At 44.4% G+C, this 26,334-nt stretch overlaps 1 protein-coding gene across 1 annotated transcript; it reads right to left on the reverse strand.

Annotated features, from left to right (window-relative positions):
• On the reverse strand, positions 1-25,044 carry LOC141105507 (RRP12-like protein). The gene is made up of 15 exons (XM_073595365.1): positions 25,035-25,044; positions 24,091-24,372; positions 20,884-21,098; positions 19,437-19,520; positions 17,622-17,698; positions 17,432-17,537; positions 15,394-15,510; positions 15,127-15,265; positions 12,179-12,306; positions 11,861-11,959; positions 10,205-10,296; positions 8,268-8,379; positions 7,747-7,847; positions 2,670-2,782; positions 1-112 (listed from the first exon to the last, which is right to left on the reverse strand). Exons 1-14 carry the CDS (start codon positions 25,042-25,044, stop codon positions 2,737-2,739), a joined length of 1,608 nt encoding a protein of 535 aa, XP_073451466.1. The 3' UTR covers positions 1-112; positions 2,670-2,736.
• Between the last annotated feature and the right edge of the window lie 1,290 nt (positions 25,045-26,334).

Raw genomic sequence — 26,334 nt, forward strand, 5'->3', positions numbered from 1 at the left:
CTTTGAAGATGTTGGCGGAGGCCTTCTTCCGGGTCCGCGGTTCTGGAGCCTGCCATGCCGGGGAGCTGACTACCGACGCCGGAGTGCCCATGACAAGGTCACCAGGAAACCACTAGAAGGAGAAGAAGAAGACAACAGGAACCGTGAGGATCCAATCGGAGACAACGTAACATCTTCTACAGGATTTTATATCACACGTCATTGGTGCTCACAATTTAACCACCTACCTACCGGGGCAATTCTTTACAAATTCGCACATATGCTAAAAATCTGCATTTTTGGCTAGAAATTACTGTAACCCCCCCCCCCACAAAAAAAAGAATATATTTTCCGAAGGCAGAGACCCTGAAGAATAAAAACGGTGGTAGTTGCAATTTTTGTATGTCGCACAATATTTGTGCAGTTATTTACCAAATACCTATTTTTAGGAAAAAAAATAAAATAAATAATAATATTTAAAAATAAAAAATAAAACAATAAACTTAAAATTTAATACATTATACCCAATTTTTTGATAAAATATAAAATGTTGGGCTGCATCGAGCGAATAGAAAACAAAACGTGTCAAGTCTTAAACCTGGGCATGCCCGCGGAATTACAAAAATCCACGCCACTCAAATTCTCCATAGACGATGTTTTAAAAGCCTTTGCAGGTTTTTTTTTTTAACTTTATTGCCATCACAAGAGGGCTAACAAGTCCCCTATGTGCTAGCACGGAAGGTGACAGGTACTCTTTTTATTGAGCACAAATATATACGAGTTCAGCTGCAGCCTGTCCTCTGTGCAAGTGAAGCCATATTGGATTCCATGCATGGAGATGGTGAGCGGAGGGTGTTTATCCAGCAGAATGTATCAGAGCCGTGTGAGAGTCACAGAATATCGGAGTCTCCGACTTCAGGGGAAGGAGAGAGAGAGAGAGAGAGAGAGAGAGAGAGAGAGACCGGTCAGTGGGAGGACCTGTACTGTACGCACATAGACCACCCTCCCAGGCTTCTCCCCCCTTTGCAAGACGACCTTTCCCAGGTATCCCCCCCCACACGCAATGCGACCCTTCCAGGCATCCATCTCTTGAAATGCGACTTTCCCAGGCAACCTCCCCCTTGCAAAGCGACCCTCCATGGCATCCCCTCATGCAAGGCTTCCCTCCCAGGCATCCCCCTCCCTGCGAGGCAACTTTCCCAAGCATCCCCCCTTGCAAGGCAACCCTTCCAGGCCTCCCCCCCTTGCAGCGCGTATTTCCCAGGCATCCTCCCCCTTGCAAAGTAACCCTTCCACCAGGCATCTCCCTCTTGCAAGGGGACCCCCCCAGGCGTTCACCTCTTTCAAGGCTTCCCTTCCATGCATCCCCCTCCCTACGAGGCGACTTTCCCCAAGCATCCCCCCCGCCCCCTGCAAGGCAACTCTCAGGCATCACTCTCCTTGCAAAGCGACCCTTCCAGGCATCCGCCTCTTGCAAGGCAACCCTCCCAGGCATCCCCCCCTTGCAATGCACTCTTCCCAGGCATCCTCTCCCTTCGAAAGTGACCCTCCCACCAGGCATCTCCCTCTTGCCAGCTGACCCTCCCAGGCATCCTCCCCCTTGCAAAATGACCCTCCCACCAGCTGACCCTCCCAGGCATCCCCCTCTTGCCAGGCAACGCTACCAGGCCCCACCCCCCTTGCAAAGTGACCCTCCCACCAGGCATCCCCCTCTTGCAAGGCAACCCCCCCAGGCACCCACCCTTGCAAGGCGACCCCCCCAGGCATCCCCCCGTGCAAGGCTACCCTCCCAGGTATTCCCCCTCCCCCTGCACAGCAAACTTTCCCAGGCATCCTCCCCTTTCTCGCAAATTGACCCTCCCACCAGGCATCCCCTTTCGCGCAAGGGGACCCTCCCACCAGGCATCCCCTTTCTCGCAAGGGGACCCTCCCACCAGGCATCCCCTTTCTCGCAAGAGGACCCTCCCACCAGGCATCCCCTTTCTCGCAAGGGGACCCTCCCACCAGGCATCCCCTTTCTCGCAAGGGGACCCTCCCACCAGGCATCCCCTTTCTCGCAAGGGGACCCTCCCACCAGGCATCCCCTTTCTCGCAAGGGGACCCTCCCACCAGGCATCCCCTTTCTCGCAAGGGGACCCTCCCACCAGGCATCCCCTTTCTCGCAAGGGGACCCTCCCAGGCATCCCCTTTCTCGCAAGGGGACCCTCCCAGGCATCCCCTTTCTCGCAAGGGGACCCTCCCAGGCATCCCCTTTCTCGCAAGGGGACCCTCCCAGGCATCCCCCTCTCGCAAGGGGACCCTCCCAGGCATCCCCCTTTTCCAAGGCGACCCTCCCAGGCATCCCTCTCTTGCAAAGCGACCCTTCCAGACACCCCCCTGCGAAGCAACCTTCCCAGGCATTTCTCCCTTAAAAGGCGACCCTCCCAGGCACCCCCCCCCCCCCCCTCACAGTGACTTTCCCAAGCATCCCCCTCCTTCAAGGCAACTTTCCCATGACTCACAGCACTCTGCCCAATCTGCTACTGAAACCCATCCCCCATCTGTGCACATCAAATACATGCAGAGATAGAACTAGAGGAGGTGTGGTGCAGAGGGTGATCGCCACCCATAATCCTGCGCTATTCACACTCTGCAATCACCATTAATTATAGATAATGACTCCCCTTCCTGCAGAGATTTGTTCTACTTACAGGGGGGGGCACTAGGGGGTCAGAGGTCGGGAAATCCTTGTGTGTGGCGCTCAGATCCGGGACGTCTCTAGAATGGAGGGATGAGAACATCGTGTTTGGTCTTCATCTGTAACCTGCATGTCAACGAGCCCAATGTACTAATTATTATCATTCGGTGGGTGGAAGTACTTTCAGTTCCCTGTTGAAACTAGTTCTGCTTTCTGACAACAGAATTATTATTTCTCGAATACAGAGAAGTCACGCAACTGCCACTAAATTCACCCTGTGCCCTGACCGCACTAATACAATCATCACTTTAATGACCACCCCTCCCCCGCAACTTACTCTGCTCTTCCACCCGGGAATACCTACTAGGCACGGGGAGCATGGGTCTCAACCCATCCTTCCCACAATGCACCAGTGCTGTCATATTGGGGGCGGGGGGTTGGAAAGTCCTAAAGCCCTGATCCATGTGTAAGCTCTGACGACATGGAGCTTACACACGGCTTCTTCTAAGCAGCTTGGGTGATGGTGGTGGGGGGGGGGATGTGACATTTAAAGTAGACATAAACCCTAACTGAATGACAATTAGTTGCCTAAAGCACTGTGTATCAATGTAAGGGGGGGGGGGGGGGGGTAAGTCATCTTTGGAAAGGTTTATTAATGGAGAGCTACAAACCAATACTTAGAGAATTGCAGGCTTTTTATTCTTTGCGTACCTTATCCTTGGCTCTGGTGATGAAGCCTTCCCAGGATGCATCTGTGAGGCCAGGGTTACATCACCAGTGTCTCACCAGGAAATGGAAAAAAAGCAAAAAATGGTTGTTGAACAAATGAACGTAAGATAATTATATGGCAGCATTCAGAGCTGTAAGCTGATGCGATTTTAAAGTAAAAGTTGGCAAAGGCCCACTGCACAGTGACACTAAACATCCTTACTCTCCAAAAATAATCCATACACGTCCTCTACTCAATGTCCCGTCATCGATTTTTAAGCATATTGTTTTGGGGGTTTTTTTTGCCTCCTTTTAATGTCCTCCGTGAGCTCCAGAACTTCTAATTCCCCCCCATTTCCTTGGATCAGGGAGTGCAGATAAGTTGCGGTCATGTGCACTGCTCTATGTACAACCCACAGTCCACAACCCTCACCCTGCAGTCCGCAGTCCACAACCCTCACCCCACAGTCCACACCCCACAGTCCACACCCCACAGTCCACAGGAACGAGCAAGAGGGGGGAAAGAGGGGGGCAATGTTCCTACATACAGTGGGATGACGAACAAAACATAGCCACCCTCTAACAGGAAGTCAGATCACAATTTGGGGAATGGAGGAGGAGAAGAACAATAGCAAGAACTTGTCTGAGTACAAGTACAAGAATACATACTGGAATAGGATTTCGTTTTTTTCCCCCCTCAAAATCTGATTTTAGTGGTGCCACGAAATGAAAACTCCGTTGCAGGAAATTCAGGATGCACTTGGCTGAAAACTGACAGCTTTTTTTTTTTAATTTTTAAAATTGAATTAATGTGGCTGGCGACACTGCACTGAAGCCTTATGGGGAGAAGACTTTGCACTAAAATCTAGGGGGAGAAGACTTTGCACTGAAGCCTACAGGAGAAGAAGACTTTGCACTTGCACCACAAATGCATGAAAACGCACATGCAAAACACAGAGTTCCTGGTGGCAATGGGCCCAAAGTCCTTTGTGACATCACAGCTTGAATATTTTTTTTTTTAATTTTTAAAATTGAATTAATGTGGCTGGCGACTTTGCACTAAAGTCTACGGGGAGAAGACTTTGCACTAAAGCCCTACGGGAGAAGACTTTGCACTAAAGTCTACGGGGAGAAGACTTTGCACTAAAGTCTACGGGGAGAAGACTTTGCACTAAAGCCCTACGGGGAGAAGACTTTGCACTAAAGTCCTACGGGGAGAAGACTTTGCACTAAAGTCCTACGGGGAGAAGACTTTGCACTAAAGTCCTACGGGGAGAAGACTTTGCACTAAAGTCTACGGGGAGAAGACTTTGCACTAAAGTCTAGGGGGAGAAGACTTTGCACTGAAGCCTACGGGAGAAGAAGACTTTGCACTTGCACCACAAATGCATGAAAACGCACATGCAAAACACAGAGTTCCTGGTGGCAATGGGCCCAAAGTCCTTTGTGACATCACAGCTTGAATAATCCGGGATGCATCTTGCAACTCTAATTATCCGAGCTGTAATGACCACTTGTACTTTGTATTCCCTATGTGTCCGCACCACATAAAAGCAGCTTTACCTCGCAACACCTGAGCTATTCCTCATTGGAGGATGTGGCCACCAGGACAGGAAGTGAAAGAAAATCCCCAATACAGGACACAGACAACAACAAACCAAAAAAAAAAAAAAACAATACAAAGAGTATCCGAGCAATTCCAGAACATATGCAAAACGGAAACAAATTGGCAAGAGATGTATAACCAACCCCCTCCCCCTCCTTTCCATCATCCTTCACAGCGCATGTGAACTTTAAAATAAGGTCACCATAAAAAAAATTAAAAAAAAGTAAAAGAAGATTTTGGCTTCACATTGTGTTCAGTTTCACGCCTGTGCTGATGTACTCACATCTCTGGATTTTCTGCATTTCTGCACCTCTATCACTTGTTTTTTTTGTTCTAAAATCTTCAATAAAAAAAATTGATAAATAGTATTGAAAAAAAAAATATTATAAAAATAAGTTTTTATTATTAGTATTATAACAAAAATAAAATAATAAAACTGTATGACATCATTTTTGCCAGAAAGTAATGGAAGAAAATGTTAATAATTGTTTTTTTAAAACAATTAAATATAATATACCTTCATATCCATCTACTAATGCTAGCAGCAAAATGTTGATTAAGTGAAGATCCACTATAAAAAGTAAATGTAGAGTCACCCTTTAAATCCGTGGCTCGTCATGCGTCAAAAACGTTGCGCCGGTGATCCGCAGGCAAGGAAGCGCCGAGCTGCGCCGGGTGCGATTTCTCTAATTATAATCCACAACAGCTACACGTGTTATGACAGCTTCCCTGCGCATGCACAGCCCCCAATACGATTGGATGGAGGGATTCGATCCGAGAGAGGCTGATCCGTCCCGACGGCAACATTTCCCATTAGTATGCATGGTGACGGGGGAATGAAATCCCTGGCTGGGGATCACATCTCCCAGGATGCAGTGCAGGAAGAATGTGCACACCAGCACTGGCCGCTGACGTCAATCCAGGAGATAACGGGAGGAAATAACAACCCTGTGCAATAAAATCCCTCGCTGCAGGATGACATCAGGAGCCCTGGAACTGGAAAGACTGGAACCATCCGAGATGGAAGAGTCGCATCATCGACCGCAGAACATGGATTGCAAAACTCCACCTTAACCACTTCTATGCCGGGCCATTCTTTACTTTTTTTTTTTTTTCTGCTTTTCTTTTTCTTTCTATATTTTTTTTTGATAGAAACTACTGTAAACCCCCCAAAAAGTATATAATCTTCTAAAAGCAGAGACCCTGGAGAATAAAATAGCGGTAGTTGCATTTTTTTTTATGTCGCTGGATATTGGCACATTTATTTTAAAAATGTATATTTTCAGGGGAAAAAAAAAAAAAAAAAAAAACACACTAAAATGAATCTTAGGCTGCGTTCACATCGCCGCGTTCCGGGCGGAATCACCCGCAATTCGCAATCGCGGCACGCCCGTGCGTTCCCGGTGCATTGCCCGTTGATTTGTAATAGCATCCCCAAAACGCGGCGCGACTTTCTCACGAGTCAACGGGTGACAATCGCGGTAAAAAAAAAAAAACGCGCAAACAGAATCGCAGGACGCCCAAAAGAAATACAGGCGCTCCTTTGGGGCGACGGGCGTCCCCGTGCTTCTATTTTTACATTTTTTTTTTACTGCGATTGTCGCCCCCTCCCATACGTGGAGATGTGAGGCCCCTTTCACACTACCGCGACTTCAAAGTCGTGACATTTTACCGCAATTTCAGGGTATGCCTGTGTGAACTTGAGGTCTATGGACCTCAACTCGCATCAAAGTCGCACCAAAGTAGTACAGGGGACTACTTTGAAGTCGGTGCAGATATGAACAGTACTCATTGGAAATCATGGGGTGCGACTTGTCATGCGACTTTGCAGTCCCAAGTCGCAGGACAAGTCACACACAAGTGTGAAAGGAGCCTTAGTGCGAACACACACAATATCATACCCAATTTTTGGTAAAAACGTAAAAAGTTGGGTTGCGTTGAGTAAACAGATACCAAACATGTCAAGTCTTAAAATTGGGCACACTCGTGAAATTGCAAAACAAACAAAAAAAAAGAGCCTTTAGTTCTACTTTAACCACTTGCCTACCAGGCACTTCTGCCCCCCCCCCCTCTTGCCCAGGACTAGAATTTTTCAGCGCCGTAACACTTTGAATGACAATTGCGGTCATGTAACACTGTACACATGACATTTTTATAATTTTTTTTCCACACAAATAGAGCTTTCTTTTGGAAGTATTTAATCAGCACTTGGCTTTTTTTTAATTTTTGGTTAAACAAACCAAAAAAAAAAAAAAAAAAAATAATTTTTTATAGTTTGTTATAACATTTTGCAAACAGGTAATATTTCTCCTTCACTGATGTGCGCTGATGAGGCTGCACTGATAGGTGGCACAGATTGGCAGCTCTGGTGGGCAACGTTGGGACCAATGTCCCTTTAACAGAAGCTGGTTACCGGCTTTCTTCTTTTCCTGATAACCGGCTTCTGTTTAATCCTGTGATCAGCTGTTATTGGCTGAAAGTTGATCACATGGCCCTTTACCCCAAATCTGTGATCTGCTGAGTCCGAAGGTCTCAGCGATCACAGAGCGCGCCCCGAGGACGTCCATGTACGCCCTTCCCAGCATTGTAAGCCTGAGCTGGAGCCGGCTATAGCATGGCAGGAACTGGTTAATATGCAATTGACTCACTTTAGAAATAAAAAAATAAAAAAGGACAGTAAGGGTCATGTGACACTGGTAAATCTGCGCAGGCAAAACTTTGGGGCAGAATATTCAACATAGTTGCAGTAATTATAATGGGGTTCAGGAGGACTCACATGAACATTTTATAGAGGTGACCAGCCGGTCCTGATACTGGAGCAGAAGAGACACTTCCAATATCTTTTACATGAGGGCCGACACACTCTGTAAGAACGGACTGCAGAACAAAAAAAAAGACAGAAAAAGTTGAGCGTCATCATTGAGACCAGAATGTACATAGATTGAAAAAAGACAAAATCCATTTGGTTCAACAGAAAAATGAATAGAATAAATAAATAGAAAACCTCCATATACACAATGCTATACCCATAGTGCAAAAAAATAAAAAATAAAAACCCAATAAAGCAATTATCTAATTTGCTCCAGCTTGGAAAAAAATAAATCCCTTCCTGATCCCCCAGAAGGCAAATCAGACATGTTACCTGCATGTGCTTATGTATGATCCATCAAATTGTTTATTTTTACTATGTATCTGAATGAATCATAACATAACACACAGGCTCAACAGGAGCATACAGATGTGTTGCCAGGCAGATGTTGCTGGTCATAGCGGCTCTGTGGTCAGGAGGACATTTACCTTCATGGTTCCGGTAGCTGCAGACACAACCTGCAGATGAGGAGACAAGAGGCAGTTCATGGAGGTGGAGGAGAGGCGAGGTAGATGACCCAAACTCAGGTCACTCTGCAACCTGCAAACACAAAACAAACACAGCGTTATAACATGTAACAATAAAACTGATGACATCACTGGAGAATGCAGCCTATCCATTCACTAGAGAGCGGTGACATCACTGAGAATGCAGCCTATCCATTCACTAGAGAGCGGTTGACATCACTGAGAATGCAGCCTATCCATTCACTAGAGAGCGGTTGACATCACTGAGAATGTAGCCTATCCAGTCATTAGAGAGAGGTGACATCACTGAGAATGTAGCCTATCAAATCAGTAGAGAGAGGTGACATCACTGGAGAATGCAGCCAATCCATTCACTAGAGAGAGGTGACATCACTGAGAATGTAGCCTATCAAATCAGTAGAGAGTGGTGACATCACTGGCATCATCAGCCCACATGCGGTTACTAAACACATTTGTCTGGATGCCTTTCCTGCAGGACACGGCGATGGTTTTAAGGCAGCCATGCTGTGGAGATCAATCACCACTTGTTTCTGCAGTGACTGTAATATTATGGAGGGGAATACCTTTACTGTCACAGTAGGCATAGTGTCTTTTGAAATACAATGCCCTCAACAGACAGGCAGCACATGACATATATATATGTTAACTGTCACATTGTGTCAGATATTTAATTAAAGGCATGACAGGGATTTAGGTAAAATTAACCAGTTGCCGCCAAATCATGTACCTGGTACGTCGTTGGACTTCAAGCTCTTGTACAGGGAAGATATGCAGCTGCAGGCATCACCCCGGTACTTTTTTTTTTTTTTCAAGAGACGATCGGCTCACTTGTAACAACCACCGGAGTGGCTCTCCCATCCCACCAGGAGACCCGAGCTACTGGCTGACACGTCCGCCGGCTAGTCGGGAGACCCCGAAGAAAGCCGGAGATTGGCTTTGATCAGATCTCCACTATGGTAATCCTGAGGCGCTGACTTCACTTCCGGTTTACCAGCATCTTAATGGCGCCATTTTTTTTGGAAAACCGAATATATTAAAAAAAACAAACACAGATCTTGGTGTTTTGAATGCTTTCAAGTGCAGAGGAGGGGATAGGGGGTCTTATAGATCCCAGATCTCCCCATAAAGAGGACCTGTCACATGCCTATTGCTGTCACAAGGGATGTTTACATGGCTTGTGGCAGCAATAAGTGATCAAAAAACATTTTTTTTTTTTTTTAAAGCAACAGTGTAATTAAAAAAAAATATATATTTTTTAAAGTGTCCCCGTCCCCCCCATGCTAGCACGCAAAGGCGAACGCGTGCGTCATGTCACACACACACGTAAACTACGATCGTCCCCACGCGTGAGGTTTTGCTGCGAACATCAGATCATGGGCAGTAATTCTAGCACCAGACCTCCTCTGTAAATCTAAACTGGTAACCTGTAAAAGCTTTTAAAGCGTTGCCTAGGGATAGTAAAATTTACGTAGTTTGTCGTCGAGCGGGCGTGCGCAATTTTAAAGCGCAACATGTTTGGTATCTATTTACTCTGCGTGACATCTTTTATATTTTACAAAAAAAATTGGGTTATGTATTTTTTTTTTTTTTTTTTTTTTAATGCCAAAAAAAAAAAAAACACAAGTGTATTTATTTTCCAAAAACTGCATTTGAAAAAACAGCTGCACAAATACCGCAAGACATAAAAAATTGCAAAACCTGTCAATTTATCCCCTAGAGTCTCCACTTTAAAAAAAATAATAATGTTTGGGGATCTACCCCCAAAAAAAATAGCTTGTCACATGTAGACAAAAAGTGCCAGAATGCCTGGTCTTCGTGTGGTAAAAAAAAACAAAAAAACACGTGTAAAATGCTGTAATAGGTGGAAACGTTATTACCGTGATAAGTTGATGTGAGCTTTCTCCATTACCGCCAGCCTGGCCAGTAAAGGCTGCAGGTCGTTTTCATTGGGCAGATAGTCATACAGGGCCTGTCACATAACACAAAGAATACATCAAGTTAGCATAAAGCATGCTTATTAATGAAGACAAAAAGGTTTACAGAGGAGAGAGAGAGAGAGAGAGAGAGAGAGAGAGAGAGAGCGCAGAAGAAGGAAGAAAGAATACACTGGACAACCTCCCCTCCACCCCGGTCCCCGCTGTACTTACCTTCAGGGTTGCTGAGCTGTCAGCACCCCTTCAGAGGAGGTCCAGGGATATGAAATCTCCGCTCTTCTCTGTGCTGCGAATCAGGGATGGACCAGATATCGATTCATTGTGAAGACGCTGAACATTCATTGTGAATCCGTCTGGTCCATCCCGGGAAGTGCTGCACGCAGAAGAGGGAGAGGAGCGGAGATTTCAAAATCCCCAGACCACAGGTGCCGATAGGTGCCTTGTCCAGTGTTCGTTCACCTTTACACTTTTTCGATAAAAAGGTGAACTAACCCTTTAACCGCTTCAACACCGGGCACTTTGACCACCCCTGCCCAAGCCAATTTTCAGGTTTCAGCGCTGTCACACCTTGGACAATTGCACGGTCATGTAACACTGTACACATATGAAATTTTTAGCATTTTTTTCACACAAATTGAGCTTTGTTTTGGTGGTATTTAATCACCACTGGGCTTTTAATTTTTTGCTGAAAGTCCGAAAATATAAAAAACAAAAAAAAAAACATTCATAGTTTGTTATAAAATTTTGCAAATAGGTAATTTTTCTCCTTCACTGATGGGCACTGATAAGGCAGCACCGATAGGTGGCAATGATGGGCGCTGATGAGGCTACACTAATAAATGGCAATGATGGGCACTGATGAGGAGGCACTGGTGGGCACTGAGTGGCAATGATGGGCGCTGATGAGGCTGCACTGGTGGGCACTGATAGATGGCAATGATGGGCACTGATGAGGCTGCACTGATAGGTGGCAATGATGGGCACTGATGAGGCGGCACTGATATGTGGCAATGATGGGCGCTGATGAGGCGGCACTGGTGGGCACTGATAGATGGCAATGATGGGCACTGATGAGGCTGCACTGATAGGCGGCAATGATGGGCACTGATGAGGCTTGCACTGGTGGGCACCATTTGGACTGCACTAATAATCAGGACACGGATAATCAGTGCCCTTCATATCAGTGTAGATGTCCCTTTTAGAGAATCCGGTTATCGGCTCTCCTCTCGCTGTCAGCATGTAATAAGGAGTGCCGATAACCGACTTCAATTTACATCCATGACCAGCTGTGATTGGACAGAGCTGATTACGTGGTAAACAGCCGCTGATTGGCTCTTTACCTCAATGTGTGATCAGCAGTGTCCTCTCGTCAGCGGGCGCTCACGGGATATGACAGCCTCCCAGAACTAGCCATCGGGGCTGTAACCGCCATTCAGCTATAGCGCGGTCAGCAAGTGGTCAAATAAAGACACAAAAAGACAGTTCTCTGCAGAGATTACAGGATGACTCCGGTATCTATGGCAACCCAGGAAGAAAATTTCTAGTAGGGCCGATACAATCTTTTATAGAAATCAGATTTCTCTGAACACATATACTCACTGTGATGATCTGGGCATTGAGCTCGGCGGACAGAGCATTGGCATTAGGGTGAGCACTGAAGAGGGCATGGAACGCCTGCATGGCACAAGCCGTGATCATCTGCAGAGGGGAAAGAAGAAACATTTAAGAAAATGTAAAGTGAGACATGGTAACCGCTCGCCCCCTGGAAGATTTACCCCCCCCCCCCCCTTCATGACTAGGCCATTTTTGCTGAGCCAGCAGAGATTCAAACCATCTAGACGGCTTTAGTGCAGAAATAGCTGGGTGAGGGGGTATGTAAAAAGGTATGATATCAATCCCCCCCCCCAAAACACTCACCACATGGTTCAAGGTCATGACCTTCAGTAACGTCTCACAGCAAGACTTGACCACACTGACAGGGAAACACGGCAGCAGATCCTTCAGCAGGGTCAGCATGTGTAGCGTTGTGGTGGCTTCTTTACTGCCTGAAGACCATAGAGGGGGGGGAGGGGGACAAAGTTATACATTTATCTGATCAACACAATGATAAAGCTTTCTTTTTGGTGGTATTTAACCATCGTTTTTTTTTTTTATATATATTTTTTGCTAAACTAAAAGACACTGAATTTTGGAAAAAAAAAAACGCGTTTTTCTTTGTTTCCGTTATATAATTTTGCAAATAATCAATCAATCATTCTTCATAATTTTTAGGCCAAAATGTATTCTGCTACATTTCTTTGGCGGAAATAACGCAAATCAGAGTAATTTATAGTCTGTAGAGTCCACAAACTATGGGATATTATATCTGAAAATTGATCAATCCTGATTTCTTGAGGCCCAAAAATGTTAGGACAGTACAAATACCCCCAAAATGACACCTTTTTTTTTTGGAAAGTAGAGACACAGTCCCAATGTATTTAGTAAGAGGCATGGCGGGTTTTTTGAAGTTTGTCATAAAATTTTAGAAAATAAATAATAAAAAAATCGACAATTGTTTTTACATACTGTCACCAGTACAGCGTTATTATGTAACTGGTGTGGGGGTGATCATAGACTGACTGGTGACAGTACAAAAAAAAACAAACATTTTTTTAACACTCTGACTAGAGCAATAAAATATTTCCATAGTAACATTTTACTACTCTGGGGAAGTGATGTTTTTTTTTCTTTTTTAATATTTTTTTTTTTTTTTTACACACACATTATATTTACATTGCATTACATTGCAATAAGCAAGCATTTTACTGAATGAAACTGATTCATTTAGGTTTCTTTTGTTGCGATTAGCTAATCACATGGTACAGATGGGCTGCGATTGGCCCTGTCTGTACCATGTGATCATTGTGACCAATCACAGCTAGCAACACAATTGCACACAATAGTTGGCATAAAAAAGAAGCCAGCCATTGTTTACAATTGGCATGTGATCTGCTGGGATTGGTCACAGCGATCACATGGTACCGGTAGAGGGCCAGTACACTGATCAGTCATCGAACACAGGCAGGGACAGATCGTGCTGCAGTGCAGCCTTGCGGACGCGTGCAAGGCACGATCCTGGAGGACGTCATATGACGTCCATCCGGATCGACAAATGTTCCACCCGGCTGTCATTTTGCTACAGGACGGGTGGGTGATGGTTAACCACTTGCCGACCAACTGCCATCACTGTACACAATGGATGGCACGAAAAGGAAGCCGGCCCGTGATTGTGTAACGCATGCCCCCAGCTCCTCCCCACTGCGTCCTATCATCAGAAACTTCTCCCACTTGAACTTTGTTATAACATTGTATTTACTTTTGAAGTCTGACCTTCAGGCCACTTTCCCACTGAGGCGCTTTACCGGCGTTTTTGCACTAAATATAGCGCCTGTAAACTGCCTCTTCTGCAGCCCCAGTGTGAAAGCCCGAGTGCGTTCACACTGGGGCAGTGCGCTTGCAGGACAGGAAAGAAAAAAAAAGTTCTTTAAACAGCATGTTTGGGGCGGTGCGGGAGCGGAGTACACACTGCTCCCCCACCGCCCTTGCCCATTGAAATAAATAGGTGCCACTTTCAAAGCAGCACTAAGGGGGCACTTTTAACCCCTTCTGGGGTTATGGCTGATGGCTTCAGCCATGAGCCCTATAAACCACTCCAAAACCCACAACATATATACTAATAATTCATATATATATATATAATGCGTATAATACAGAATTTATATAGCGCCGACAGTTTACGCAGAGCTTTACAAAAATATATATATATATATATATATATATATATAAATTTATTATATATTTAACACACACACTAGGGATCAACCGATATTGTTTTTCGGTGCTGAAACAATAACAATAATTTTGGCAACCTCTCAGGGCGATAGCCGATATGGTCTGCCAATATGCTGTACATTTAAAAAAAAAATAAATAAAAAATTTTACACTTTTTTAAAATTTTTTATCACTGTTATTGCTGTCACAATGAATGCAAACATCCCGTGTGACAGCAATAGGCAGTGACAGGTTCTCTTCACGAAGACCCCAAACCCCTCCACTGCACTTGAAAGTATTCAAAACGTCAAGATCAGCGTTTCTGAATACTTTCTATTTTTTAAAACTGGTGCTTTTAAGAGGTCAGTAATCCGGGAAGTGATGTCATGGGTTACCAGGTCCAAACGAAGCATTGGCTTTGTTCGGGTCTTCGGCAAGCCGGTGGCGACCAGCTGATTGCTCGGGCCCCCTGGTGGGACGGGAGAGCCCAGGCGAGCGGCGGAAGGTAGCGGGAGGGGGGTGTCCCCTGCCACTGTTTGTAATAACAGCCGAGCGGCTGCTGAGCTGCATCGGTTGTTGTTACAATAAAGCCGACCGTCCGCTCTAGAGAGCAGTACCGGGGTGGTGCAAGCAATATCGGTCTAGTTTGCGACCAATACTGATTTTTCAGAAAATGCTGATAACGGCCTTACCGAAAAACGGTTGATCCCTAATATACGTATAGTGATCGAGAAGTGGGTAAAGGTCACCAACATTTTCGAAAGTTGCTTCAGTCTATTGTAGCAAAACTCTAATACTTCCAGGAAGGGCAGGACCTCACACGGGAGTAGAGGTGACTTTTATTTCACCAGCAGTCTATTGGGAACAATCATGATTTGTAGAAGTTGGAAGATTTCAGCTTCAAATTTTTAAACAAAATTTTCAGTCTTGATATTTGAGGTTGAGGTTTTGAGGCATTATTCCTCCCACTGACTCTGCACTCTTCCTTCTATACTCAGCTCTTACTCTACCCTTCCCCCAGTGTTCTGTCCCTTCCCACAAAATACAACTCTCACCTCCCGATTTCTCGATCTCCTGGACACAAAATTTAGCGGTGGACTGGGCAGCAGGATGGTGAGCGGGGGCGGAGTCTGTAAACATGAACTCGCTGCCTTTCAGGATGGAGCACACGCCAAGCTGAGCGGCCTTCCGCACCTACGACAAAAAAAAAAAAAAAAATCACACACATGGAGGATCAGATCATATTAAAAAAGTACCCACAGACCTCTGAAGACTTTCTTTTCTAAAAGATCTCTTGTTTTTTTTCCTGGTCTACAACTTACTTTTGGCTTTGCATGGACAGTGAAGCTCAGTAAGCCATGGTACACCTGCAGAGTGGAGGGATAACTCCATGCAGACAGGTCCTGTTTCGGAAGCAACACTGACAAACATGAAACGATCTGAAAAAAAAAAATAAATAAAAATTAAAAAAAAGAAGACGATGTAATAATGAGATTGCAGAAAGACATACAAAAGTATATGAAAATAGACATCGCCATCACCGTTGTACTGCAATCCGTGCTCCCACACTCTAAAAATATGTATGAATCTACTAAACACAATATATGAAAGTGCAAGGTGCTACATGTGCAAAAAAGCAAAAAGTATCAATTAAAGTGATTGTTAGTTAAAAAAAACGAAAAAAAAAAAAAAAAAAAAAAAACAACTCCTCCTTTACAAACATGTTATACTTGCCTCCACTGTGCAGCTCGTTTTGCAGAGAGAGGCCCCGATGACTGCCAGGTGTTCTTTCACCTTAATGCATAGGATTTTTTTTTTTATTTTTTTTTTTACCAAAAATATCGCAATAAGCGTATATTGATTGGTGGCAACAGTTATAGCCTCTACAAACTATGGGAAAGATTTATGGCATTTATTATTTCATTTATTTTATTTTTTTTTGTAGAAAAATGGCGGTGATCTGCCATTTTTAGCAGGCCTGTGACATTGCGGCGGACAGATCAAACACTTTTGAGTTTTTTGGGACCATTTACATTATATTAAAAATGCACTGATTACGGTGTAAATGTCACTGGCAGGGAAGGGGTGTGTTCCCCTCGGTGTGTTCTGTGTGGGGATGTGACAAGGAGGGGAGACATATCAATATTCCTACTTAGGAACAAACAATATGGCTCCTCTCCTCTGACAGCACAAGGATTTGATTTGTGCGTATACACACACACAAATCCCCGTGCTGGCACTCGTGCATGCGATAGCGCGTGACTGTCAGTGATTGTGCCTGCGCATCGGGTCCCACAGCAGTGCACGCCCCCTCTGGTGGCCAAAAGGGGTAGGACGTACCCATACGGGGTTTCACCCAAGGGAGCCATTCTGCCGCAGTATATCTGCGGGAGCCGGTCGGGAACCGGTTAAAGGTAAAGCTGGCTTTAGAACCAGTTTAACCACTTACCGACCGGCTCACGCCGATACACGGCGCCACAGTGGCACGTTCCATCAAAAGGACGTATGGGAACGTCTTCTCCTTTCAAAGCCACCGTGTGCGCGCGCCTGCTGCATGGCAGGGGATCCGATGCGCGTAACCGGCGGGGGCGCGATCGCCGCTGGCAACCCACGTTCGCGAGAGCCAGAACGGGGATTTGCTTGTGTAAAACGTACAAATCCCTGTTCTGTCAGGGGAGAGGAGACAGATTGTTTGTTCCTAGTAAGTAGGAACAGCGATATGTCTCCTCCCCCCCACAGTAAGAAACACTCACCAGGGAACACATTTAACCCCTTGATCGCCCCCTAGTGTTAACCCCTTCCCTACCAGTGACATTTACACAGTAATCAGTGCATTTTTATAGCTCTGATCGCTGTATAAATGTAAATGGTCCACAAAAATGTGATAAAAGTGTCCGATTTGTCGGCCGCAATGTTGCAGTACCGCTAAAAAAAAAATAATTAAAATGCCATAAATCTATCCCCTATTTTGTAGATGCTATAACGTTTGCGCAAACCAATTGATATACGCTTATTGCGATTTTTATTTACCAAAAATACGAAGAATATATATTGGCCTAAACAGACGAAATTAGATTTTTTTTAAAAAAACATTTTTTGGGTATATTTATTATAGCAAAAAGAAATGTTTTTTTTTAATTTTTCCCAAAATTGTCGCATTTTTTGTTTATAGCGCAAAAAATAAAAACCGCAGAGGTGATCAAATACCACCAAAAGAAAGCTCCATTTGTGGGGAAAAAAAGGACGTCAATTTTGTTTGGGTGCAGCGTCGCACGACGCTGTGACGGGACCAGCTTCTCTAAAATTACAGAAACATGAAAATCTAAAAACACAGGATAATACAAAAGGAACACGACTTACCCATCTAAGAGCGGAGGTGCTGCCGCTGGTGGCCTGTGAGGACATAATATCCATGAAGGCCTTAGACGTGTCCGAGAATTTCTTAATCAGCACAGGACCCGGAACCCTAAAACACATCATCAGTTACTGGAGGATGAAGGACCAATGACCCGTAACCACTGGGGGGGGGGGCGTTGACAGACAGGCTTACCTTTTCAGAACCAGGTTCAGCAGGTAGGCAACGGCAGACAGCGACTCCGCAGACTCAACAGCTTCCAGAGTGGTCATCTATGGGAGAGAAAAAAAAAAAAAAAGAATATATAAAAATTTTTGTTTTTATGTTCTGCAGTGTACAGACAAACCATGGAGGGATTTCCGCATTTAATCTCCTTATCAGTTAGTAAAATGAAGAGAAAACCAAATCATAAGCAAAAAAGTGTCACCTGGAGGACGATTTTTAGAGCGAGAACTGCTTAACTCCCACAGGTTTCAGTTTTATTAAATAGCAATACAGTAGTAAACTCAAAACGAAGTTGTAAAAGTGGAACTTCTGCTTACCTAATTCCATCCCCCTCTCCGGTGCCACATTTTCAGGGGGGGAGGGGGGAGCAGGTAACTTTTTTTTTTTTTTTTTTTTATTATAGGTACCCTGTCCCCACTCCTGGGTAACCGGGCTGCGGCAAGTTACGTTAAGAGCTCGGCCCCCTTCTGCCGGGCCAGTGAGAGAGTGCAGAGCGCATGCGCAGTAGGGGACCCGGCGGTGAAGCCCGCAAGGCTACACTGCCAGGCTCCCTTACCTGCAACCAAGGCGGCAGCACCTGTCCATCGACTGAGGTGCCAACATCGCTGGACTCCAGGACAGGCAAGTTTTCTAATGTTAAGGCTGCATTCACACCCGAGCGTTTTCAGCTCATAAAACGCCTGAAAAACACCCAACAACCATTCATTTCAATAGCACCTGTTCACATCCGAGCGTTTTGTCAACTGAAGCAAAAACGCCTGAAAAACGCCCTAATCTCAAAAAATAACATGAGCTTCTTTGGGACAGATTACAGGTGTTTCTCTGCCTTTTACATTGGTGACCTGAACAAAACATCGGCAAAAACGAGGCAAAATGCGCAGTAAAAAACGCGCAACTTTGAAATGCTCAGGTGTCAATGTAGCCTAAAAATCAGCAGCTACAGTACGTGGTGCTGCTGACTTTAAATTTTTTTTTTTTTAAAAGGGGCGAGCGGAAGGAACTCCACTTTAAAACAAAAATTTAAAAAAATCTTCTCCCTGCAAGGTAATGTCATAATGTGCTAGTAGGCTTCACCTACTGGCACATTATGAAAATGTTATCTAAGAACGAAGCCCTCCAGTGGCGCGCTGTCATCGCTGAGCTTCCATCTTGACCCGGTCTTCTTTCTGGGTTCGCGGGGCTCCGGCTGCTTGAACGGCCAATCTGCGATGACATCACTCCCTTCCATGCGCGCGGGAGTCTCGGCCACGGCACAGATCTCTGAAGGTAACGGCACGAGTATGCTGCTCCTTCAGTGTGACGTCACCGGCTGCAGGGACATTGAATATCTCCTGTACGGCGCACATTTAGTAGATGTTCCCCGTAGTTACAAGGACTCTTTATTATAAGCTTACCTGTAGGTAGAAGTGTCCAATGGGAGTTCACTACCACTTTAAGCCCCCGTTCACATGGGAGCGACTTCGCATGCGATTTTGACAGTGGCACCGGTCAAATTGGTGCGACGCCGACTTTGCGGTGCCACACCAATTTGAAACAGTAGTACATGCGTTGCTTTTGCCGAATTTGCTCTTCCAATGTCAGCTCTGCAAAGACAACAGAGCTAGCGGTGGCTGAGGGGAAAAAAGATGATCCTAAATGCCGCATCTGCGGTGGGTCCGGATGGGACATTGACTTGGTCAGGACCCGGACCGTGGTCCACCATTTAGAGACGCCCGTTTTATTGCATTATAGTGCAGCACATTTGAAAAATGAAGACAATGGCAACCATGCAGAGAAATCACTCACCAGAGCAGCAAAGTATTCCGTTTCTGTCTCCTTCCCTCCCTGAGAGCGGATCACTTCTGTTACTGCAGCCAGAACCGCACAGATCTAAAAAGACAATCAATTAAGTCTCAGATCTATACTTTGTATCGGTGATAGAAGTCCTAGAACACAAATGAATGCAACAGTTATAACGCTACATTGGAGCAAACAATAGATAACGACTTCTCACTAATCACCAATGTAAGGAACATTCTTCTCACTGATCACCAATGTAAGGAACATTCTTCTCACTGATCACCAATGTAAGGAACATTCTTCTCACTGATCACCAATGTAAGGAACATTCTTCTCACTGATCACCAATGTAAGGAACATTCTTCTCACTGATCACCAATGTAAGGAGCATTCTTCTCACTGATCACCAATGTAAGGAGCATTCTTCTCACTGATCACCAATGTAAGGAGCATTCTTCTCACTGATCACCAATGTAAGGAGCATTCTTCTCACTGATCACCAATGTAAGGAACATTCTTCTCACTGATCACCAATGTAAGGAACATTCTTCTCACTGATCACCAATGTAAGGAACATTCTTCCCACTGATCACCAATGTAAGGAGCATTCTTCTCACTGATCACCAATGTAAGGAACATTCTTCTCACTGATCACCAATGTAAGGAACATTCTTCTCACTGATCACCAATGTAAGGAACATTCTTCTCACTGATCACCAATGTAAGGAACATTCTTCTCACTGATCACCAATGTAAGGAGCATTCTTCTCACTGATCACCAATGTAAGGAACATTCTTCTCACTGATCACCAATGTAAGGAACATTCTTCTCACTGATCACCAATGTAAGGAACATTCTTCTCACTGATCACCAATGTAAGGAACATTCTTCCCACTGATCACCAATGTAAGGAACATTCTTCTCACTGATCACCAATGTAAGGGACATTCTTCCTCCTAACCGCCCACACAGATGTGTCAAATCATTCTTCCTCCATTGTGATGTGACTATTTTACAATAAAACACTCGGTTGGTATTTGGTGATCTGTGGTGTGTTGGCAGAGATGTATATGGCCCTTTGATGCTTCCAGTCTCCCGATACTTCTCAGCCTAATCCAGGAACGTGTGTAATGAGAATGTTCATATTCAATGATCTACAAGTCCCATCTGCCGCTGAGGCAGGCAGCTTGTAGTTCTGAATGAACTATGAGCGCTCTGGTAGTTCACTGAACCTTCCTGCTCTTCAGTAATTACCTCCCCTAGGGGCAGACAGTGGTAATGACAGTCTGCAGGAGCCGGACATTGTACCCACCATCTACTGATTATAGGTGCAATGCTCTGCAGGCTAAAAAAACAAATGCATATTTCTGTATTTACAAAACAATGTGCAGTTATTGATTATTAGATGAAAAGTTCTCCTTCAAAAGGTCCACAACCCTAGTCGTCACCCACCTCCTTGTGAGCGGCCGAGTTGGACTCCCAGAATCTCTGGACTTTGTTGAAGGTGATGTTGGTGCAATTGGAGAGGCCGCTGAGGAAGGTGGCCCCGGATCTTTCTGTGACGGCCATTTCCTCCTCCTCTTCCTCCGGCCTCTTCTGTATGGACAGGGAACCCGACTGCAGGTCATTGTGCAGCTTTACAGCGTCTACCGTCAGATCACTCTTCCCTGGAGAGCAGAAATATGAACATCAACCAATGACAGGTGAGGACACAGGTATCATGTAAGGTGGAGCACAGGTATCACAAACCTGGAGATGTTTTCACCGGATTGGAAGGACTTTTAAAGTCACTTGCCAACCGCAAATATGGTATAAAAAATATATAATTTATACACACCCTATATTACCAAAAGTATTGGGACGCCTGCCTTTACACACACATGAACTTTAATGGCATCCCAGTCTTAGTCCGTAGGGTTCAATATTGAGTTGGCTCCGCCCTTTGCAGCTATAACAGCTTCAACTCTTCTGGGAAGGCCGTCCACAAGGTTTAGGAGGGTGTCTATGGGAATGTTTGACCATTCTTCCAGAAGTACATTTGTGGGGTCAGGCACTGATGTTGGACGAGAAGGCCTGGCTGGCAGTCTCCACTCTAAATCATCCCAAAGGTGTTCTATCGGGTTGAGGTCAGGACTCTGTGCAGGTCAGTCAAGTTCCTCCACCCCAAACTCGCTCATCCATGTCTTTATGGACCTTGCTTTGTGCACTGGTCCAAATCATTTGGTGGAGGGGGGATTATGGTGTGGGGGGTTGTTTTTCAGGGGTTGGGTTTGGCCCCTTAGTTCCAGTGAAGGGAACTCTTAAGGCCTCAGCACACCAAGACATTTTGGACAATTTCATGCTCCCACCTTTGTGGGAACAGTTTGGGGACGGCCCCTTCCTGTTCCAACATGAGTGCCCACCACAAAGTTGGGAACATGAAAATGTCTTGGTATGCCGACACCTTAAGAGTTCGATCAGTCCTGATGTACTTAAGGCCGATCTCTTTTGTTGAGACTCAAAAAACGCCAGGAAAGTACAAATACCCCCCAAAATACCCCTTTTTAAAGTAGTTGAAAGTAGACAGTCCAAGGTGTTTAGAAAGAGGCATTGCTGTTTTTTTTTATTTTTCTTTGTATTTCTTAACCACTTCCCGCCAGCCAAATGATGGCGCGGCTCTCGTCCTGAGTGAACGGCTTACTACAGCCTCCCAGAACGACCGCGCATCGTGACGATCGCTGGTGCGGTGTGTCAGTCAGACACACCGCTACACCGATCTCGGTAAAGAGCCTCCAACGTAGGCTCTTTACCACGTGATCAGCCGTGTCCAATCACAATGTAAACAGGAATAGCCGTTGATCGGCTTTTCCTCACTCGCGTCTGACAGACGCCGATCGGCTGCTCTCCTGACAAAAGGGGGGGTCTGTGCTGATTGTTTATCAGCGCAGCCCCCCCTCGGATGCCCGCCCAGGACCACCAGGGATTGGCACCACCCTGGTCCACCAGGTATGCCCCCCTAGACCACCAGGCAGCTGCCAATCAGTGCCCATCCCCAATGCCTGCCAGTACCATCAGTGATGCCTATCAATACCATCAGTGCCACCCATAAGTACCCACCAGTGCAGCCTTTCAGTGTCACCCATGAGTGCCCAGTGCTGCATATCAGTGCCACCTACCAGTGCCCATCAGTGAAGGAGGAAGCTTAGTTATTTACAAAATTTTACAACAGAAACAAAAGAAAAACTTTTTTTTTTCCCCAAAATTTTAGGTTTTTTTTTATTTAATGTTTAGCAACAAATAGAAAAAAAAAACCGCAGAGTTGATCAAATACCACCAAAAGAAAGTTCTATTTGTGGGGAAAAAATGATAAAAATTTAATTTGGGTACAGCGTAGCATGACCGCGCAATTGTCATTTAACCACTTCAATACCGGGCATTTTCACCCTCTTCCTTCCCAAGCCAATTTTCAGCTTTCAGCACTGTCACACTTTGAATAACAATTGCGCGGTCATGCTACACAGTACCCAAATTAAATTTTTATCATTTTTTCCCTACAAATAGAACTTTCTTTTGGTGGTATTTGATCACCTCTGCGGTTTTTATTTCTTGCGCTATAAACAAAACAAGAGTGACGAGTTTGAAAAAAAACACAATATTTTTTACTTTTTGCTATAATAAATATCCAAATTTTTTTTTTTTAACAAATTTTTTCCTCAGTTTAGGCCGATATCTATTCTTCTACATATTTTTGGTAAAAAATATCACAAGAAGCGTATATTTATTGGTTTGCGCAAAAATGATAGCGTCTACAAAATAAGGGGATAAATTTATAGCATTTTTATTATTTTTTTTTTTTTTACTAGTAATGGCGGCTATCTGCGATTTTTATCGTGACTGCGATATTGTCATATGACGGTCGGCGGGCAGCAAGTGGTTAAACAGCAACAAACGGCCTGGGCAGGAAGGGGGTGTAAGTGCCCGATATTGAAGTGGTTAATAAAAAGCTCAATTTTTTTTTATCATATATTGTCACCAGTGTAGTACCGCGTTGTCATATAACTCATATGGCAGCGATCCGAGACACTGACCGGTGACAGTATGTGAAAAATTATATATATATTTATTATTTTTTTATATCTATAGTAACACTGTACTACTACTATGAGGTCATCAGGATTTTTTTTTTTTTCACCTTATGATTACCTAATAAAAATAACACACACACATATTATATATATATATTTTTTTTTTTAATTATTTTTCACATACTGTCGCCAGTCAGTTTTTTTTTTCCCTCATATCATCACTACTATGTAATTTTCTATGTTTAATTTTTTTATGTAAACTTCTTTTTTAAAATGAGGATTATTCATTTAATATTCAGAAAAAAAAAATTATATATATATATATATATATATATATATATATATATGATTTTTTTATATTTTTTTTTTACTTATATATTTTTTTTTATAATATTAAATGAAAATAATCCTCATTTTAAGAACAATATAATAATAATTGTAGCAGAAAAAAAATAATACATAGTAGTGATATGAAAAAAAAAATAATAAAAAATAAATAAAAAGAAAGGGAACAATATTATCATTGTAATTGTTACTTTAATTAATAATGCTCAAAATAATGATAGTGATCGTCTCTCCCCTCCCCCTCTCTCACCGGAACTCCGGCTGAAGAACCGGCTCCGTGCGGCCTCCCGGTGTCTCCTCTCCTCGGGGTTGCAGTCGCTGCTGTGCCCCTTCTTCCAGCGCTTCACCTTCCCGGCCACCCCGGGGCGCAGCTTCCCCGACTTACACCGATCACTTCCGGGCGGAGCTCTATGGTGATCACAGGAAGCACTTGGTGGTGATCGCACTCTATAGGAAGTGCTGGCCTCTGGCGGCACCGGGGAGCATTGCAGTCCCTGAAATGTCACCAGAAAATCTACAGAGCGGAATTCAGCTTATAATATTACATTAAAATAAATAAAACGAATCAAACATACATAATTATTACATTTTATTAACCACTTAAGGACCGAGCCTCTTTCTGAGATTTCTGGTTTACAAGTTAAAAACAGTTTGTTTTTTTTTTTTGCTAGAAAATTACTTAGAACCCCCAAACATTATATATATATATATATTTTTTTTTTCTAACACCCTAGAGAATAAAATGGCGGTCTTTGCACTACATTCTGTCACATCGTATTTGCGCAGCGGTCTTACAAGCGCACTTTTTTTGTAAAAAAAATACACTTTTTTTAATTGAAAAATAAGACAACAGTAAAGTTAGCCCATTTTTTTTTTTTTTTTTTTTAATATTGTGAAAGATAATGTTACACCAAGTAAATTGATACCCAACACGTCACGCTTGAAAATTGCTGCTCACCATTAAAGGCGGAACCCCATGGGAAAAATGAAAAATCTAAAAAAATAAAAACATGGCCACCCAAAATCCAGACCCCCTCCTGAGCATGCATCCTGGCAGGCCAGGAAAGGGGGGGGGGGGATGAGCATGCACCGCCCTCTTCTCCTTGTCCATACCAGGCCACATGCCCTTGACATGGGGGAGGTGCCTTGTCAGGGGGGAGGTGCCTTGTCAGGGGGGAGGCGGGTCCCACTTACCACTCCCCATGTTGAGGACATGTGGTCCAGTATGGCTCAAGAAGTGGAGAGGGGTGCATGCTTATCCCCCCCTTCCCTGGCCTGCCAGGCTCCATGCTCGGTTGGGGTTCTGGTATCAGATTTGTGGGGGCCATGTTTTTTTTTTCATTGTTCCCTCTTTGAAGGTGAGCAGCAAACTTACATTTTTTTTTTTCAGTTTTGCTCTGTGAATGAAAACTTGTAACAGATATAAAGTACCCTGTTTCCCCGAAAATAAGACCTAGCGTGATTGTCAGTGATGGCTGCAATATAAGCCCTACCCCCAAAATAAGCCCTACCCTGAAAATAAGACCTACAAGGACTTTAACTAGGGCTTATTTGGGGGGTAGGGCTTATATTGCAGCCATCACCAACAATCATGCTAGGTCTTATTTTCGGGGAAACAGGGTAGGTGTCATCCCAAATATGGCTGCAAATGAGGAAATACCTTTTAGGTGAGCGTCAAAGAAGTGTTGCTGGTGCCCCATTCAAGTGGTCCCCATTCAGATACCCGTAAAACAGTGGAGACCGGCCAGCAGACCTGGGCACGGTAGGTGGAGCTGGTAGCAGCTCCACAGACAATCATAGACAATGATGAAGGACTATCAGGGCATCATTGTTGCCCAATCCACCATACTGGGAATGGACTCTCCACCATCTATGAAGAGCCAGGCTTCCACATTCAACTGAGTTGTCCTGTCTACATTTCAGGTCAAACCCATGGCTAGCTCATGTCCTCTAAGAGAGAGCTTATCCATGGAGTAGAGACACTATGCAGACCAGAGGACACGTATTTGTCCCATTCCTCATGACCAATATTGGCGTAGTGACCACTGAGGCCTACAATGGCTGAAGGACTCTCTAGCTCCAGGTCACTCTACAACAAGGATCTGCCTCTCTAGGTCACCTAAGAATATCGTAACCCAAGGAGAATGAAGGGAAAATATGGACGCTCGTGGCTAGGGTGGGTGGAATGAGAATCGTTCATAGAGTCTCCCCCTACAGGACAGGATATTGAAGAGGAAGAATTCCATGAACATGGGAGAGGCATGGACAGTTCATCTGTAGGGTTGGTGGAATGAGAACAGTTCATACAAACTCCCCCTACAAGACAGAATATGAAAGATTCAAAACTCTACAATATGGACCTGAATCTCCAGGTCTTTTAAGAAATTTAAAGCCAAAGGAGGAAGAGGAGGAAAAGTGGAACTTCTCTATATAGGTAAAGTTCTGCTTTAAGATCGGGCAGCACAAAGGCTTAGTAGTTAGCACTTCTGCCTTG

This window comes from Aquarana catesbeiana, linkage group LG08, assembly GCF_042186555.1.
Source record: "Aquarana catesbeiana isolate 2022-GZ linkage group LG08, ASM4218655v1, whole genome shotgun sequence".
NCBI classification, from domain to species: Eukaryota; Metazoa; Chordata; class Amphibia; order Anura; family Ranidae; genus Aquarana; species Aquarana catesbeiana.

Coding starts and splice junctions, on each gene's coding strand:
- LOC141105507 (XM_073595365.1), bottom strand. Junction 10,297..11,860: donor TCAATGCCCAGATCATCACA/GTGAGTATATGT, acceptor GTTATGTGACAG/GCCCTGTATGACTATCTGCC. Junction 7,848..8,267: donor CAGCTACCGGAACCATGAAG/GTAAATGTCCTC, acceptor TTTGTTCTGCAG/TCCGTTCTTACAGAGTGTGT.